Source organism: Malus sylvestris, chromosome 10 (assembly GCF_916048215.2).
Source record: "Malus sylvestris chromosome 10, drMalSylv7.2, whole genome shotgun sequence".
NCBI classification, from domain to species: domain Eukaryota; kingdom Viridiplantae; phylum Streptophyta; class Magnoliopsida; order Rosales; family Rosaceae; genus Malus; species Malus sylvestris.
In genome coordinates, this window is record NC_062269.1 from 28,092,902 (window position 1) to 28,112,490 (window position 19,589).

A 19,589-nucleotide genomic window follows, 5' to 3' on the forward strand; every position below is an offset into this window, starting at 1 on the left:
GGTTTTGGATTGAAAGTTGCAGCTGGTGGATGAAGGTTTGAAGTATGTGGCGTTGAAAATTGCAGTGGGGTTCGGTTTGGTACTGAGATAATTTAAAAAAAAAAGTTGGTATAAAAAAAAGCTGTTTTTTTTGTGTTTGGTATATATTCAGCTTCAATTTTTTTTTACCATTTTGGATAAAAAAAATGTCAAAAACAAGAAGTTGCAAAATTTAGCTTTAAAAAATTTGGTTTTTTTCACATATGTTTTACATAAAAATTTATCAAATATTATAATACTGTTTTTATTTTTTCAAAAGCATTTTTACAAAAAAATATATCGAACATTCTACAGCTTTATTTCACAACCGTTTATCATCTCAGCGCAGTTTTTTTTCAAAGCACAGCAATACCAAATCAGCTCTAAGAGCAACTCCAGCCATGCTCTTTGCTGGGGGATGGGCTACAGGAAAGGGCCTGAGGGCCGGTTGGTTCTTCTCCAGCCATGGAGAGCCCGAGTGAGGGTGGGAGCTCGAGTGAGAGGGGGGTGGGCAATTGACAGGCCTGTTGCCCGAGGCCCGTGACGTCAGGCCTGGGTCCGGGCTATTTTTTTTTATATTTTTTGTGTCAGGCGCGTGCCCCTCACTCGCGAGTGGGGGCGCGTCGCCCGACAGGATTTCAGGCAAGTGCCCCGCGCGCCAGTTACCGTTGGGAAGCCACGTGGCTTCCCACGGTCTGTTCGATCCCAACGGCTCTTTAATACGAGCCGTCCGATTTGCAACGGTAATAAAAAAACAAACTGATTTTATATCAACCGTTCGATCTAAGATCAACGGTTGATATTAATCTGCTTTATAAATTTAAAAAAAAAGAGAAAATAGTTTTAAAATTAAGAAAAGTTACCGTTATGACACGTGGCACAATCTGGAGTGTTGGAATTCAAATTTTTTAAAATCCAACAGCAGAGATTAATTATTTGAATAAAAAATTTAAAAAAATTGTAAAAAATCCGAAAAAATTGTCAAAACATCTGAAAAAAAATTTGTAAAAAATTGTTTTTACTTTTCTATAAATACCACTTCTTCTCCATCTACCTTACACCACAATTTCATATTTTCTCAACTACTTTCAATCAAATTCCTATCTTTCTCTCAAAGTTTCAATCCAATTTTTTTCCACAAAATGACTATCTTTCTCAAAAGATAACGACACGTGGCACGATGACATTGGATAGAAATCTTATCGAAATCCATCACTAAATAATTGTTTTTTTTATAAAATGACACGTTGCGCAATGAGAACGATTTAAAAAATCTTATCCGAAATTACAAATAATTTTGTTTTGTATTATTTAAACAAACAAAAAAAACTAATATTTTATTGCCTATTGCCAGGGGGAAGGGCTCCAAGGGTGAAGATGCAAATGGCAATTACTGTTCATTAATGGCAGTTACTATTCATTAAAGGTTGTTACTGTTCAAAATGGTGGATTCAATAGTGGATTGCCAAGGGGAGGGCTCCATGGGTGGAGTTGCTCTAAGGGTGATGAGTCAGGTGAAGGTCAGGTGATCTGAAAGTGCCTTGAAGGTGTAGGTGTAGTTGGAAGTAGGAGGTTGTGGTCCGAAGGGGTTGGAGGCGTTGAGGTCGTGGGTTTTGGTTTTGGGTTTTGATGGGGGTGCTGCTGGAAATTGCATCAGGGGAGGTCACGGGACCAAGAGGTGGTGGTCTTTCATGCCTTAGCACAACATTGCCATCAATCTTTAGCACAATATTCCATGTTTCCTGACTGTATTTGTTTTAAATATGTATGTGGAGGAGTAGTTCTTCCAAGCTTGTATCATATATGAAATTAATTGTGCTTTTCTTTATGATATATTTGAAATTGTATACAAATACTGGTATATGCTATATAATAGGGATCTTGTGAAAGGAGAAATGTTTATGTTTATATGTTTGTTGTTGCACATATTGGTAAAATGTTGGGTCTTGTGAAATTTCTAAACTGATTTTGTGCATCAACAAAGATCGCATTCAATTCCGATGATGGCAATACAATCCCAACTTCCCATCTTTAAATTTAGGAAGAAGAGACTCAAAAGAATTTGGGTGTGAAGAATTTATTAATAGATTGGGGTGTACTCAATTTGGATTTCAGAGAACTTTAATAGATATTTTTTAAGTGACAGATTTCAAGGGATTTTAATAGATTCTGCAAGTCTATACATATTTTTGTATATTTATATAGATTTCTATGGATTTCTTAAGATTTGTGTAGACTTCTTTCATGAATTTTTATCAATGTTATAAGTGGCTAATACATTTCTTCCCAATTTGTTCTTTCACCATTTCAAATTATAAGTTATACATACTGGAAAAGGATCCTCGCCGGATCATTTTCCTGGGGATCCCGTGATCGTGTCCGTTAATCGTACATCGTGCTGTCAGAAATCATTTGAAATTTAAAATTTAAATAGTACCTAACAAAAACTAACCACACGATGTATGATGAACGGACATGATCACAGGATCCCCTAGATCTCCAAGAAAAAGATCCTCGCCAGATCATTTTCCATACATATCAACCCAAAATCTAAGCAACATCAAATTCATGTCAAAAATTGCCACAACATTACAAATATTATACAAAAAGCAATTAAAACCAACTCTGTTACAATCCGTTCTAAAAATAAGTGTACAATTACGATTATACCCTTATGTTGGGTTTTTATATCCGGCCTAAACCTTTGGGCTATGCAACCCACCAACCCAAAACCGACCCATTGTTTTCCCTTCTCCCGTGACTACCCCACCTCTTGAGAACACTCTCTCTTATCTCTCTCATAATTCTTCCTCACTATCTCTGCAAAACACTTCCTTTAGCACCGAGAGCTTTAGCTCTCACAATTTCTCTTTTCCCCAACTAATCGAACCTCAAATTCATATATTTGAGCTTTCTAGGACGCGGGGAATCCACTAGTGGTTTTGCATGCATCATCGAGGCACCTTGTGGTGCTTTGCCATTAACATCCGAGAACATTGAGCTCTATCGTGAAAATAAGTGAGGTTTCCTAGTTCAATATTGAAATATTTAAATGTTTCTTGCGTCTTTGATGAGTTAGGGTTGAGTTTTGGATTATTTATTCATGCATGCTTGTGTTATTCGAATCCCCTTTTTTTTTCCAGCGAACCTGACAGCTTGCGATCCAATTTCCGACCAGCTCTGACCGTGTTCAGTCCCAAAATTGGTAAATTCTTGTTCTCCTATTCCTTAGCTTCACTTTGGTTTGAAAATCACTGGAGATGATGGAGATTTGACCCCAAATCTAAGCTGGAGAAATTTCTCGACGAAAATCCTCATAATTCGACTTTCTCATTCGTTGGGTCTGGTGACCTGCGAGCCTAATCGGGTCAACCCGACCTGCAACCCAAACTAGACCCAAATCAAACCTGTCATCCGGCCTAATTTATTAACTCATTAACCCAAGCCCAATCTGCTAACCCTAGCCCAAGCCCAATCCTTTAAACCCGACCCAAAGCCTTGACCCAATAACCCTAACCCGGTCTACCCCATCAGATCCAAGCCTATATCTGACCCGACCCGAGTCTGAACCCAATTGCCACGGTTGGCGCGTGGGCCGCGTGTGGGCGCAGCTATGGCCGGTGCGTGTTGGAGGTACTGTGACAACGACATCGACGACTTTTTTTATAACCCATCTCAGCGAGTGCGGCGATGTATGGCCTTCCGGGAAGCCACCTTATGGGGTGTATGGGTGAACCTGAGGTCCCTTCTTAGGTTTTTCGACGTGCCGAATCCAAATTTGTTGTCCGTTTTCTTAAATTCTATCGTTTTAGTAGCATTTTATTAAATAATCTCTATTTGTGTATAGGTGCATCGGTTGGAAGTAATCCAATCCTCCTTAGTTCGAGTGGCTCCCCAAGAACGGAGTATTTGTGAGTGGATCCCTTCTCAAATTGAATATTTTATAACTATTGGTCTAGCATGCATTTCATATTTCATGATTTGAACATGTCTTATATTATGCTTTATGGATTTCCTTATTTATGATTATTCAATTTACATTTTTCTAAAGGTTATGAACTATTAGTTTTATACGTATGAAATTCAGTGGATTTACGAATATGAATTAGCATGGATTTATTTGACGAGGTTTTTAGCTTTTGAGCTCCGGTGTTTTGGCATGAGTTTTTGAGTTATGTTTTCATTGATTATCTAGTGAGTTATCATATAGTACATACACACAACACATGTATGTAGTCTATGGCCATAAGACACAGTTGAGGATACTTATGTTATACCCCCAGCTTCCCTGGTGAAACCAGTGTCGGTGTGTTATGCTATATATAGATATACTTCTTCTTTGGCGTAACCTAGAGTCGTACAACTTCACCTTCGGGTGATAGGGCTTACCATGTCTCTTCATAGGTGTAACCCAGTGTCGTACAACTTCACCTTCAGGTGATGGACAGATTATACCTTCGGGATACCCCTAGTTGATTTGATCATTGATTTGAGTTATGAGATTTTTGGGTTTTGCCTTCAAGCATTTCGATATCATTTTTAGAGATGATTTTACAGCTATGAACATTTCCTGCATGCTAGAGTTTTAGAAAAACCTATATGTAGTACATTATACGTTTTCAAAATAGGAGGTTATTATGTTCAGAAAGAATTCAGGTTTTGATTATTATTAGTATTAGTATAAATTATGGTACACTCACCTTTTGTTTTTGCGCCCCCTCAGGACATAGTGACAAGGAATACGACACAAGCATCGAGGCATTTCCATACCAGTGACTTAACGACCTTCCACTTGTGTATGATTCTTTATGATAATTGTAATTTGATTTCTTACCTTCATTCGTACTTCTATGTAGTTGTGTGCTCTGGGCATATTTGTACATCTTTTGTTTCGGATTTATGATCGTTGGACCTTTCGTTGCACTCATGTTTAATTCAGAATCTTATTATTGTCTCCTAGCATTTGTATATTCATAATCATCGTTATTTGTTATTTGACTTTTGAATTACAGGTTCTCTTATATTCGTGCGTATTTATATATTTATGGTTTTCGTCACTGTCGAGTGTCGGCTAACATGTGTCATCCAAGTATCATTAGAATTTCTAGGTTAGGGCGTGTCAAACATGAACTTCATTAGACAAAAAAGAGGAGTAAAAAAACCCAACTGATTCCTCAGATACTTCTTTGAAGCATTTAATCAAACAAACTGCAAGTCAAATTTGTGTAACCCTAACTCACCAAACCAGCAAAGGGAATTCCCCCAAAACAATGTCTTTCCATTTTCTAAAAAGGTCGTACCCAGTGCACAAGGCTCCCGCTTTACGCAGGGTCTGGGAGAGGTGAATGTCGGCTAGCTTTACCCCCATTTATGGAGAGGCTGCTCCCAAGTCTCGAACCCGAGACCTACCGCTCATGGGCGAAGGCACTTGCCATCGCACCAAGTGCGACCTCTTAATGTCTTTCCATTTTCTAATCAAACAAAAACAAACATAATTGGCAAATACATGAATTGAATCAAATCCAAACAAAAAAACCCAATAATTTTTCAATTGCATGCGTCTAACCCATCCAAAAATTGTTACAGTTTTGGTAAATTCAATTTTTTTCTACACCCCAAAAAATTCAAGTTTTCTCTCCTATTAAAGAAAAAGATTGTCTTGGTAAACAAAACAAACATATTCCAAAAGAATAATCAAAGTAGAAACTGTGAAGAAAGAGTGAACTGAAAAATCAAGAGGCTAAGAACACACTCAGGTTGTGAATATATGCAACCTTCCTAAAAAGACCTTCAGAAAAAATACATCCCAAAACGAGCTCCGAAGAAAACAAACCCTAATTCGACGAAAGATTGGTCTACAAATAGAAGAAAGAAGGAGAAAGCAAACCCAATTGTGTCTCTGGTGGAAGACAGTAACATAAAAAGAAATCAGAGGGGTAATGGTTGGATTCTTGATGGCATTTGGTATTTATACCACCATCCTTAAATCCATCAAAATCCCTCTCCCGTTAAAATCCTAGCAAATCTTTGGTATTCTCACTACCCCTAGAATTGTGTGGACTTTTTTAAAATCTTAATTGACTATCCTTAGATTTGGACGTATTCTTTAAAATCCTCTTAAATCCTAATTTGACTACACTATGATTTTAAAGTCTTTTAAAATCCTCTTTCAAAATCATGATTGACTATCCCTAACTATTAAAATCCTATTAAATACTAATTTGACTACACCCTCCTAATTTGTTAGCTATCCCACATCCGTAGGGGAAGTAAAAAATAATGACTTCAAATATGATTACCCCACTCTAACTAATACTAAGGCATTTTGTGATAAAATGGACATGTGGTAACTACCAAGTTAAGACTATCGGTGTTGTTAAAATGGGCCCCAAACCCATAGATCTAAAAAATTCCAACATAATTAAAATCATAAGAGTGGTGCATGACTTCCTCAAGCAATCATCGTTGCTCCAATACAAAAAAAAACATATAAACATGACTACTCAGAGAGAACGACAAACCAAGAGAGGTTTAGAAGGTACCTTCATGCAAGTAACAAAGATATTTGACGTAGGTTTTATGCGATCAGGTTTGTAAAAGATTCCTTTATTTTTATTGATGGATAGTAGCTTTTGGGTCAAATATTTGATAGGATTATGATATTTATGATGGACAAGGATTGTCTGCCCTCCACTTCCCGTGCCCTCCTGTTTGTGTGGTCACGGTTAAACCATGTCAACATTTTATATTACTATTCATTTTGGTCTTATTATATCTATAAAAAAAACAATATAAAATGTTGACGTGGCTTAACCGTGACCACACAAAACATGAGGGCACGAGCAGGGCACCGGAAGTGGAGGGCAGACAATCCTTGTCCATTTCTGAGTTGGTATGTTTTATGGCTCTTGCGTTTTTTTTAATTTTTAATTTGCATTTACTTATTTTCATATTATTTGAAGATATATTAGGGTTTTTAAAATCAAATGTATTAGGGGTATTTTGGAAATATGGTGACGGGGGAAAATTGTTTCAATTTTTAAATTGTTATGATGAGCAAAATGATAATGCGTAAGAAAATAGAACAGTTGATAAGTCTAGCATCACTCCTTATTTAAACCAACATTCCACTCTCTTCTTTTTTCGATGCTACCTTTTGTTTGCCAAGGTATGCTAATCTAGCTATAACAACTCCAGAGCAGTCATCCGAAGGAGTTTGAACTAAACAAGGAGGAGGCTCCGCAAGCTCTTGAAACTCTATCTCGGTATTTAAACCCAGTTTGGCTAACCCATCAGTTGCAAATTACGCTCTCTATGAACATGTTGCACATTACAACTCCAATTCTCTATGATCAAACTTCTACACTCTGAGACAAGACCATATAGATGAGGATTAATAAGGCTAGGTGAACCATGAATGAGAGAGACTACAAAAGCAGAATCAGCCTCCACAATAAGATGAGAGAAATTTCTAGCTTTAGTTATCTTCAACCCATAAAACAAAGCCCAAAGCTCAACATGGAGAACTTCCCCAACTCCTTTTTTAGCAATAAAGCTAGTGATCTAGTTACCGTGCCAATCTCTAATTAGTCCTCCACTTCCAATCACCCCATTAGAACCAAGCCTAGCACCATCCACATTTAACTTAAAAGTCCCAAACGGAGGAGGAACCCAAGCCAAGAGAACCTGCACACGGTTGTGTTTACTAGAGATGCTAACATTAGCTTTGAGCCATTCAGTAGAATACTCAAAGATGCATTTCTTTCGATCAGGAGGTTTAATAAAATTAGGACAAAAATAGCACAACACCTCCACTTCCATATCAACCATAAGGCTATAGCAAAAACAAGATTCCAAGGTAACTCAAGTTCATGTAGATCATTGCATTTTAAATTTGCCTCCACACAACCAAGGAAGGAATCAAATTGGTTCCAATGAAGATGATGTGGAACATAAATATTTCTCCAGACCCATATAGCAGCATGACAACTTGAGAAAACATGTGACATATTCTCCATTGCAGAACTACAAATGTGACAAAAAGTGTTGCTAGACATGTGTCTTTTAAAACGTTGCTCATTAGTCAGCAGCTTACCATGAGACAAAATCCAAAGAAAGCATTTAACTTTAGGAGGCAACTTGATTTTCCAAATGAAAGCCCAAGAACTGTTAGCAAATTCCTGGTTAGGAAAATTCATAAGATAGCCACTTTTCACACTGAACTCTTCATTATTGGTGCCACTTAGATCATTGAGTCATTGCCATCACAGGACAAAGCAACCGAAATACAAAGAATGTTCTGTATAACTTGGGGAGGAATCATAAGACTTAACTTATCAACATTCCAATATCCATTCTCGATGAAGTCTGCAACTTTTAAATTTGGATCAAGGCCATGAACTGAAGGCATAACATAATTAATAAAGGTATCATTTCCAACCCAAATATCAGACCATGAATTTGTATTTTGACCATTTCCAATTCTCCATTTCAGGCCTTTATGTAAAGTCTCAACACCATGAGTAATACTCCTCCAAGAAGAAAAAGCACCCTTCCAAACTTTAATTTTAAAAAGGTCAGCCTCACCATGTTTGAGATACTTTTTCCTACAATTAATACATATAAGGAATGTTATTGGAATGTAAAAATAACCCTCCTTAAAGGAAAATAGTGTAAGTGGTCCAATATTCTAATAGATGCGGTGTTGAGTTTCTACCCATATGTCCCGGGTTCGAAACTCTTTTTTTTCCTAAATTATTGTAATAATTTCGAATACTTCCCTCCCTTAATAATAACTAGATGCAATACACATTGTGTGATTTAAAATTTAAAAAGAATTAAATTAAATTTATGTAAAAAAGTTAGTGGATTGGGGAAGATAGTAAAAGTGGGAAAACAGTGGACATGGGTGGGTGCAAATGAGAGAGATAGAAAGTGTGAGTTCAGGTGCTCATATGATGAAATAGCTGTGAGGTTCAGGAAAAAAAAAAAAAGCAAAAACTTGTTTGTGCGAAATTACTATAATGTTCAACTTTTTTTATTTTCTAATATTTTCTTTTAGTTATGTATAAAAGGGTATAATAGTAATTTCATTAGTATTTTTGTTGACAAACAAAGTTTAATTAATATGTAATTTAGATCAATTAAAAAAAAAGAATTTTTTTTGTGTGTTGATACTAGTTGAAAATTCATATTAAAACATCAACTTATGTCTAAATATATAAAATTATTACCTATAAATTAAATTTCCTAAAAAAGAAATAGAAGGACCTAAATTAAATTTCCTGAAAAAGAAAGGAAATTGTTATGGACACTTTATAAATTTCATTTTGCACTTCAAACTTTTTATAATTAAAAAAATAAATACTTATAAAAAATGTAAAATGAAAATTTTAAAATGTTAATATCAGTTCTAAAAGCAAATAGATGGCCTAATTTTTATTAAGAAAAACTAATGAAAAGGGCTTGAAAATTTTGAGTTTTAATGATAAGGACAAAATAAAGGGTAAAGTGAATAGTACCAAGATTGACTTTTTAGTGTAAAAATGTAGTTTTTCGTTAAAATAAACAGTACCGGGTGCTTTTCGTTAACGTTTTCTTTTTATTATTGTTTTTTGAGACAAGGAAAAGACCAGCGGGAAGGTAGCGGGAGATCGCGCCAAAAATAAGAAGAAAAAAAAAACGTGTTCCAGAGATCGCGTGGACTTTGAATGGCAATCCACGTGTCCGAACACGATTGGTCAGTAAGTTCTAGAAGGTCGTAGAAGTGGGTGTGAACGGAGTCCAAACTCTCGTCTCAATTGGTTGGGAAAGTATTTAAACCAGCAGATCCCAGCCGGTTCCTTCTCTGTGGGTCGCGCATATCGCAGAAAAGAGAATTTTTCTTCGTGGCTTCTTCGCCCTCAGGTACGCTTTCTCTCTCGTTAGAAAAGCCCAACTGAAACCCTAATCGTAATCCATCAGCCTTTCAGTAGCGTAGTCGTATTTGAATTCCCAAATGTGCTTTATAAAATTTTCAATTTTGTTGAGAATTTGTAGAATATTTGAACTTTAAAGGTAGCGTGCGGCCGAAATATTGGGTTTTTGTGTGTGTAGAATTTCGGGGGTTTTTTGTTTGATCTGTGTGATCCAACGTTTTAGGTTGATTGCTATATATTATTGTTGAATTTGAGTATTTAAAAGTTGTTTTTTTATAAGGCTAATTTTGGTTTTTTGTTAATTAATTTCAATAATTTGGATGGTTATTAGTGTAGATTCTAACAATGTAGCTGTAATTATTGGTTTAGTTTTGCAATTGGGCATATATGTTCATGATGCTGAACAAAGAAACGTATAAAATCGGGTATTTTTGTGCATCTGTAAGCTTTTTGGTTTTGGTGGTTGAAGCACAGGAGCAAACCAGAAGTACTACTTTTCTATTTTGTATTGGCAACGTACATAACTTTAGGAATTGGGGCGTTTTGACTCGATTCTGGCAATCGAGAATGGATTAGGAAATTCCCTGGTTTGCTTGAGCAGTTGAAACTGAATCTGTTATTTGTCTATCTAAGTTTTGGTTCTTACCATTTTTCTTTAATGGTTATTTTTCAGTGTGATTGGATACGCGATCTTCATTAGTTCAAAACCCCACATTTTTGTCTACGGAGCATTTTGATATTGGACTGCGGAGATGGCAGAGGTGTGTACTGTAATATTTATTGTATTTTAGTCTAGTGTTCCATTGTGTGTACTTCCTTTCTGGGTTTCCAATGCAGTTCTTGAATTGATGTATTAATTTGGTTGCAGGAGGTTCACAAGGTTACTTTGAATGTATACGACTTAAGCCAAGGATTAGCTAGGCAAATGTCCACGGCTTTCTTGGGGAAAGCCATCGAGGGCATATGGTAAGTTTCTTTGTTCGTTGGAATTACGAGGAGTACGTCAATTTCTTCTCAGCAAGGCTTGTGTAAAGGTAATTAAATCTTCTATGCGAATTTTCAATCGCAGGCACACGGGATTGGTGGTTTATGGTAATGAGTACTATTTTGGGGGAGGCATACAACATGCTCCTGCTGGGTCAACACCGTATGGGACACCAATTAAAGTGGTAGATTTGGGTGTCACACATGTGCCCAAGGATGTATTTGAGATGTATTTGCAGGAGATCAGTCCCCGGTATACTGCGGAAACCTATAGTTTACTTACTCACAATTGCAATAACTTTAGCAATGAGGTTGCTCAGTTTTTGGTGGGTGCAACCATTCCGGACTATATTTTGCAGCTTCCTAATGAAGTTATGGGCAGTCCAATGGGAGCTCTTATTAGTAAGTTATTTTATCCATTGCTAATACTGAGCTCTATTTGATTAGTGATAGTAAATTTAGAGTCTTCCATGTTTGCGTATTTGTACTTTGAAATTTAGATTAAAGCCATTTAATTTCAGACAATGACTTTAAATTGAAATAAGGATTGCGGTTAATGGGAGAACCATGTGGTTAAATACTCAATAATGTGGGTTTTCTCTGCCGTTGTTTTGCAGTGCCCATGATACAGAATCTGGAAGCAACATTGAGAAGTGGTGCTGCTCCTCAAGCTCCACAGTTCAGGCCTACTTCCATGGTGCAAACGATGACTAACACTGCGAAACCCTTGAGCACTTCCAACAAGGAGACTGGTGACAAATCGAAATCTGGAGCGCAGCAGGTCACCAAGTCAGAGGAGCGGGGAGCATCAGGAAGTGTGGTTAAACCTCCCAACGGAGTTGTAGATCCTCTCGGGGATGCTCGAAGTAAGGTGCAAGAGGAGATCTCTGCTGAGTTTGCTGCAATCATGGCAAGTGGAACACTGCGGGCAAGCGAGGCTGCAGCGCTTGCAACGAGAAGAGTGATGCAGAGATATGGTCATGCAGGTACCACGATGTCACAGGGTTAAGGGTTTGCGTTGTTTCAGAGTTGTGTTCGAGTTTGGCAATTATTTTTGGAAGCTGCAATTCGATTTGCTTCCGAACATTATAAAATCAAGTGATCATGTTACCTGTATGAAGCTGAATCCGTAGACGATGATCATAGGGTGTTTGTATTTTCTGTTCAATAATTAATGATCTTGTAGCGTTTCATCCGTGGCTTCGTAGTTTATAATATTTAAGGACTACTTGTAGAACCGCATACTTGTCCTCAAAGAGGCCTCATTTGGATTTGTGAGTGATTTGGAATTGAATGATTTTAGTTAACCGTTATGTGCATTTAGTTTTTTTCTTTTTTTTTTTTTTGGAGTACATTGATATTTTTACATTAAGAGGAGAGGGAGTTCGACTAAGTCATACAATGGGTAGCCTAATTTGGTATTGAATTTGCCATCCAAAAGATTCGAATCTAAGATCTCTCACTTTGAAGTAAAGAGGAATACCATCAAATCATAATACTGAGTGGCATGTGCATATTGATCACTTGAACCAACAGTCTATAACCTCGATTTCCGTCTGCCTGCGTAATTTATAATGGTAATATGGCTCGGTAAATAGTTATTTCTATATCAGTAATTGATAATTGAAAAAATAAAAACTAGAGTAGTTGCATTTACAAAAAAAAAAAAAAAATTCTAATAACGGTACAATATAACGCGCGTATTTGCACTTGCAAAATGCAAAGCGAATTTTGCAAGTGACCTCAGCATGCTATGAAGGGGCAGCTGAAATCGGGCTGCCTGATGAATTGCGAGCTTCACCGGTTGCACTGATATTTTCACTCTCTCTCGCAAGTACAGCTTCTTTTGGTCTGTTAAAAGCATCAGCGGGAATGTTTATGCCTGCGAATCCGATCATGACCGCCACGGCTCCAAGGTAATCGGCAAAATGAGGAGCATGGCCAGTCATTGAGTCAACAATTGCCGCCAGCGGAACCTGGATGGTCAGACCGGCCGTTGCTACCGTCGTGGTGGTTAGAAGAACGGCCTTGGCCCATAAGTAGTCGCTCAGAACATTATCCAACAAACCTAAGCACAACACAAAGATGTAAATGATTAAGTACAGGAGAAATACTGCATAAAACTCAACATCATCTGTATGTATCACTGCGCCTCACGTCAACTATCGTAAGAATGCATGCACAGACAAATAGAAAAAAGCAAAGCAAACTCCTGTACAGGTAACTCCAAGTTCAAAAGAACGTAAAGCATAAGTTAAGAACACACCTTTACCAACGATGAGACCGACCTGCTCCCAGGTAAGCATGTAAAACGGCTCCAGCTTGGAGAAATGAAGTATAAGGGCAACCGGAAGAAATATAAGAAGGTTGGAAAGCCCTAGAAATCCTAGAAACTGAGCCATACTGGCACGGCCGCTTTTTTCATCATCCTCATCAGGTAATTTCTTGCGAATGAGGGTAATATACACAGAATAGAAGGCCGCCGAGACAAGAGCAAGTATGTCGCCGAGGAGAGGGTTTGAAGCAATTGCACTTAGAGCAGTTCGTGAGTCACCAAGGCTGACAATTATCGTTCCTCCCATGCAAAGAAGAACGCTAATAAGCTTAACCAAAGTAAACTTCTCCCCTAAGAATACTAGGGCGACCAAAAAGGTGAAAAGGCTGGATGAACTGCTTAAGATTGTATTCGACTGCACGCAACAAGCACAGAAAATCAATCATACCGACATCATGAAACAAATGGACAAATTTAAGAAGCAGGGTGTGCCATGCAACACTAAAAATGCTTACCGTAACCGTAGTATACTTCAATGACAAATTGAAAGTCAGCTGTGCGAAAAACCAAAACGGGGAAATCAGCAGGCTAACTTTAGCCACTCGAGTTCGTGTCCAACGCCCTTTTTCATCCACTTGCTTATCTACCGTTTCAGTGCCATTGTCTTGAGTTGCTGAAGTTCCAACAAGCTCGTACAATACAACTTTCGGTTCTGCACCAAGATTCACTTCCCCCTCTTCCGCATCTGCTTTCACAACTCCGTCAGTCTCCTCAAGGAGAGTGATTTGCTCCGAATCTCCTAATCTTTGCAAAGGGCTACTCTTCCTACTTCTCCAAATCCAAAACCCCTCAAAATTATCCTCCAAATACCGCCCGATTTCAACCAAGGGAATGTAGATCACAAACAGAGAATTGCATATGTATGTGATGAGGAACGGGGACACACCGGCATCTACAACCGACTGTACTACGAAACTGGCAGCTATCCAGATAGATGCAACAGCAAATATGTATACCAAACCTAATACCCACTTCCCAACTTCACTTTTCATGTCTTTCCACCCAATCCCAAATCAAATCAGCTCCCAAATCTTGCTAAAAAAAAAAAAATCAGCTTTTCGATTTCCGAAGCCCGAAAACGTTAGACTTTATGTGCTTTTGGAGAATTATAACAATTTCCCATGCCACTAACAACCCGAAATCTCACCTGAAACAACCAAAAAGAAGATAAAAAAAAACCCACCAAAATTAAGGCAAAAACCATAATACTAAACTGCACCAATACACAATCTTTTCGATACAATTACGATATCAATTGAATTAATTTCAAACCCAAATCCCAATACATGAACATTTAATAAAATTTAATTTAATGAGGATTTGAAGCCAGAAGAACAAGAACATGAATTTGCATACCAAAAATAAAAAAATATTAAAATATTGAAAGAAAAAAAAATCGAGCGTATTGAAGGGGATGTGGAATGTACCTGGGATGAGATTCAGATCGGATTCAGAGGTTCGTCGTTTTGACGGAGAGAGAGGTCTTCGGATTTGCAGTAAACTTTGTAATACGAAGTTGGCGGGTACTTGTCAGCCCAGTTAGTTAGGCCCAGCTTCTGAAATTTTTATGATCTTTTTTACCCTTCAGCCCAAACCCAAACCAGTTTTTACAGAAAAATAAATAAATAATAATTTTTCTTTTTCGTTTGCTAGTGGAAGAAAAAGAAAATATATGGTGCCCCACAGTCCACAGTATGGTGAAGAATAAAAAAAGGTCGTACCCAGTGCACAAGGCTCCCGCTTTACGCAGGGTCTGGGAGAGGTGAATGTCGGCTAGCCTTACCCCCATTTATGGAGAGGCTGCTCCCAAGTCTCGAATCCGAGACCTACCGCTCATGGGCGAAGGCACTTGCCATCGCACCAAGTGCCACAGTATGGTGAAGAATGCACAAATAAAATTGGTTACTGTTGTAAATAGTGTTGTATAATTAGTATGATTGTACAAACTTAAAGGAGGAATCTTAAAGGATTTGGAAGATTTTTTTCTTGTATGATTTGTATTACTTGTAAAGCAAGTAAAGACCATTATTATTAGTATAAATAAAGGCACAATGCATAAGGAATATTCCTCAAACCTTTATCTCTTCTCTCTTCTCTTTGTCGCACCCTCTCTCTACTATCTCAAACTTTAGTTTCACAACACATTATTAGCACGAATAGCTTTCGACGCTACGCTTGGAGTTCTAGAGAAGAATAATCCCAAAATTCAGCTATCTTCAATTAAGGGAAGTATTAGTTTTCATATCACTCTTATTATGATTTGATCACTTTCTTATTTTGGCATGACCATTTGTAACTCGTAGGTTGAACATTGATGCCACGTATTACATACAAGATTCTAAAAAACGCTAAACGCTAGTCGGGCGGCAGGCTGGAGCCTAGCGCCTAAGCAGCCTAGGTGAATTTAGGTAAATTTCTTGTATATCTTATAAATAAGCGTGTTGATGCGCAAAATCAGCGAGGACTTTAGTACAATAGAAAGTGTTAAGTTTGTGACCTTCGCTAGATTGCTTTGATCACTAGTGTGGATAAGTAAGTAAATGGATAGGGACAGGGAAGCAAACACAAGATGTACGTGGTTCACCCATATTGGCTACGTCCACGGAGTAGAGGAGTTCTCATTAATTGTGAAGGGTTTACACAAGTACATAGGTTCAAACTCTCCTTTAGTGAGTACAAGTGATTTAGTTCAAATAACATTAGGAAATATTGTGAGAGAATGATCTCTATTTATAGAAGAGAGTTTCTAGTTTCATTCTAACATTGACACATATCGTGTTGTGATTGGCTTCTGATGTTGACACGTGTCGCGCTATGATTAGCTTATGATATCGACATGTGTTACGCTGTGATTGGCCTCCTGGTTGGAGGGAAACTCTTCTGGATCCTTGACGGTATAACGTTGACTGGTGCTCAGTAGTTTCGGGATTGGTCAAGTATGGTACAAACAAAGTGCATAATGACACTTACAAAAAATTATACTTGTATGAAATTCATGGATAAGATAATAAAAGAATGACAAAATGCAAAAAGAGTATCCAACAAGTCCAAAATTTAAAAACACATTAAGCATATATGTCATATAATCATAGTGAAGAGTATTGTAGGATGACACATGTACAACAAGTTCACAATCTAAAACCAAATAAAATGCAAAATAGGAGGAAAATAAGGAAATATAGTAATGTAAGATACTTGCAAAGTTACAAAGCTAGGCATCAAACTCTTCTTCACCATATCCCTCCAAGACTCTCTCCGTGTCGGACTCAAACTTAACTTCTTCATCATCTCCTTCTTCTTCTTCTGTGTCCTCATCCGATATAAAATCTTCTTCATGAAGTTCCCTTACTTCAACATTTTTAGAACCCCCATAGACTCTAGGGAACTACCTACCTCCGATGTCTCTCCAATTACCGAACCAAGCTCAAGTTCTTCATCACCACCTCCACAATCCATCCTTGAGCCATACTAGCTTCATTTGCAAGTAGACTTAGATATGATTTTTTTAATTAAAAAAATACCCGCCTAGCCACCTAGCACCGCCTAGAGCCTAGCCGATTTTTCCAACTGATTTGCAAGAAAACGTCTCAGGTCACCACCGCCCAACGTCTAGCCTGTTTTTTAGAACACTGATTACACAAAGTATCTCTTTACATGAAGTAAGGATCTTGTGCTTACAAGAACATTTTGCCAAGTTTGCTAATTGGGAAAATTGTATTTCTGTATCATCCTTAGCAATGACCATTATGAACCCTATTTTATAGTGAATTCAAGGGAATAATTGTGGACCAAAACAACCAAAATGCAGACCATTTAGATATTTTATGGTTTTTAGGTGATGTATCGATACAATGGTGACATGTTTGTCCACACACACATTCTACTAACCTCGTGATGATTTTAACTTAAAGGCTCACCACCCTAATAATCCCATGAAGTTTGAAAGACTGGATAACGCCAAAGAGTGTACATCCAAGGTTATTTTTTATTTTTTATTTTATATAAGTATTGCATGTTTTCTGGATTTAATTGAACATTACATTCACCATGTTCCCGGGAAAACAATCTCGCATAAACGATAATAAAACACTTAATCAATTGATCGCCTTGAACTTGGTGAATGCACCAAGCTTTCGGGTTTGCCTAGGGCTACACAATGCCGCTATGTTGGTCTGCCTAAGACCTATCATCACCCAACCTTATTTTGCATTATAGTTGGTCACTGGATGTGACCTAACATTTCATACATATGCATTTGGGTGTGCAGTTTATGTGTCAAGCTACGTCAGCACAACGTATCATTATGGGTCCTCAAAGAAGGATGTGAATCTTTGTTTATTATGATTCTCTTTTGAATTAGCTCTTTAGGTTCATGCAAGCGATTTCTTTACCACTTATTTTGGATTGTCAATTCAATAAGACATTCTTCCTGTTGTATAGAGATAAGAACGTCAATGTTCATGTAAACAATGCGATTTAGCGTGGACGTTACCCACTATACTCATGTCAATATCCGTATTGCACATAGTGATAAGCACGTGCAATGTATTCTAGGTTTTAGAATGTTGATACAGACGCATTTCTCTACTCTAAATAAAGTGATGAGATCATGTATACCATCTACAAACAAGCTTGCAAGGATAGACATACTTAACGGACGTCAAGTTAACATCTCTTAATAGATGTGCCGCCCCTGAAAGATCGTTTGTCGTCTCTGATAGGGCATGCCATCCATGTGTGGATGACATGGTACACCAACATCTAGTCAATCATCTGTCTTCGACTAGAAGCGTGACAGATCGTTCGGATCGTAGGTTTCCCTTTCGATGTCTACCTTCCAGAAGTTTACCAAGGTATTGGATTGTGTGACCTATCTCATTTGCAATGCCTGTAGTTCTCAGGGGTAGTTTTATAGAAAACTCAGGGATAGTATCATGGATTTTACTCACTTGGCCTTAATGTCTTATTAGATAGGGAGCATTTTTCCCCATTGAGCTTTTACAAATCTGACAAGGTTTTGATGAGGCACCTATATCAAGCTGATCATACCCTTGTGTGCTATTTCTATTACTTGATACATCTTAAAGATGACAAGTATCGACATTGCATTTTTACTAGAGATTCGCATATGCATTACCTATGCCGAACAAGAACAAACGACAACAACTGTAATCTCCTAATCATGAAGATTTAATGCGACCACTTCATAAATTGTAGACACTCAATGAGGAGTGTAATGAATAGTGTTTTACAACTTGTATGATTGTGTAAACTTAAACGAGGAATCCTATAAGATCTGGAAGGTCATTTCCTTGTATAACTTGTATTACATGAGGAATTCTTTTCTCTTTCCCACATCCTCACTCTACTTTCTCTTGAACATTAGTTTCACATCAGTTACAAGCTTTTAAACAAAAATGAAACTATGTATGTTGGCCACTTACTTTTATGGTTTTGTGGTATTTATGATCTTCACTTGTAAGGTGTAGGGCTTATATTTGACTCTAGTAAATGACAAATGCAAACCAAATTATTATGGCATATTCATTTTGTGGCTTAAGTGGATGACGAGTTCAATATTAAATTATTCGGGCTAGAACCGGTCCATCACACAGCTCTCTGGGGCTCTTGCCTGTTGGGCAAGGTTTGCTGCTTGGTGTGATGCAATATAAGTTTGTAGTTAGTTTGAATGGTGCCTTTGTGGGGCCTTTGTTAGGCCTTGAGACTCACAATCAAAACTAACCAGAATTCGAGCATGCCACTGTTATCTTTGTATAATAGATTATTGTTTAGTTGTGAATTGAGTTGATTACTTGCGCCACAAGTTATTTAGACTTATTGGTTATCAATGGATTGTCACAGATGAGTTAAGTTTGTATAAAGTTCTTTTTCTTGCCTTGTAAACAAGGACTTTTAACACATGATATCATATGTTCAAATAAAGGGAGTTCAAGGCCCGCCCTATCAACCATTCCTTTAATTACAGTTAAGATTAAAGGGACAAGATTGATTGACTTAGCTAGATTAACCATAACTTTGGATGAAAATCAATTGAAAATGATTAAAAACACAAAGTAATATGCATTGAACAATAGATCTACTTTATATAAACACAAACAAAAGAGACTCGGGCAAGGTTCAACTTCTTGCAACCACTTCTCTTTGTGTGTTACAGGTGTTTGTGGACTTTGGAAAATGAAATGTAAAAAAGGTTTCCTAAGGGGATTCGATACTACAATATTAGGGGAAGGTGGCAGAGCTTCTAAAATTGATAAAAGATGGCTTTCTATGAGGGATCTACAACTAAAATGGCAGAATCTGGACAAAATGCAGCT

At 37.5% G+C, this 19,589-nt stretch overlaps 2 protein-coding genes across 4 annotated transcripts; one reads left to right on the plus strand and one right to left on the minus strand.

Annotated features, from left to right (window-relative positions):
- Nucleotides 1-9,779: 9,779 nt before the first annotated feature.
- On the plus strand, nt 9,780-12,226 carry LOC126586563 (uncharacterized). Its single transcript, XM_050251417.1, has 5 exons — nt 9,780-9,924; nt 10,609-10,696; nt 10,804-10,901; nt 11,005-11,321; nt 11,537-12,226. The coding sequence occupies exons 2-5, from the start codon at nt 10,688-10,690 to the stop codon at nt 11,926-11,928; spliced, it is 816 nt and encodes a 271-aa protein (XP_050107374.1). The 5' UTR covers nt 9,780-9,924; nt 10,609-10,687; the 3' UTR covers nt 11,929-12,226.
- Nucleotides 12,227-12,502: 276 nt separating this feature from the next.
- LOC126586561 (uncharacterized transporter C405.03c-like) lies at nt 12,503-14,791 on the minus strand. 3 transcript variants are annotated; one of them, XM_050251414.1, is made up of 4 exons: nt 14,682-14,791; nt 13,710-14,401; nt 13,186-13,609; nt 12,503-12,987 (listed from the first exon to the last, which is right to left on the minus strand). In XM_050251414.1, the coding sequence occupies exons 2-4, from the start codon at nt 14,244-14,246 to the stop codon at nt 12,671-12,673; spliced, it is 1,278 nt and encodes a 425-aa protein (XP_050107371.1). In that variant the 5' UTR covers nt 14,247-14,401; nt 14,682-14,791; the 3' UTR covers nt 12,503-12,670. The 3 variants fall into 3 exon arrangements, with proteins under 3 accessions (XP_050107371.1, XP_050107372.1, XP_050107373.1); XM_050251415.1 differs by having other exon boundaries at nt 13,710-14,289; nt 14,682-14,767; XM_050251416.1 differs by having other exon boundaries at nt 13,710-14,285; nt 14,682-14,735.
- Between the last annotated feature and the right edge of the window lie 4,798 nt (nt 14,792-19,589).

Bases quoted from the DNA above. Each gene is read 5' to 3' on its own strand.
- LOC126586563 (XM_050251417.1), top strand. The intron at 10,902-11,004 runs GTAAGTTTCTTT...TTTCAATCGCAG, and splicing joins AAAGCCATCGAGGGCATATG to GCACACGGGATTGGTGGTTT. The intron at 11,322-11,536 runs GTAAGTTATTTT...GTTGTTTTGCAG, and splicing joins TCCAATGGGAGCTCTTATTA to TGCCCATGATACAGAATCTG.
- LOC126586561 (XM_050251414.1), bottom strand. From the start codon at position 14,246: ATGAAAAGTGAAGTTGGGAAGTGGGTATTAGGTTTGGTATACATATTT. The intron at 13,610-13,709 runs GTAAGCATTTTT...TGTTGCGTGCAG, and splicing joins TGAAGTATACTACGGTTACG to TCGAATACAATCTTAAGCAG. The intron at 12,988-13,185 runs GTGTGTTCTTAA...TGTTGTGCTTAG, and splicing joins CGGTCTCATCGTTGGTAAAG to GTTTGTTGGATAATGTTCTG.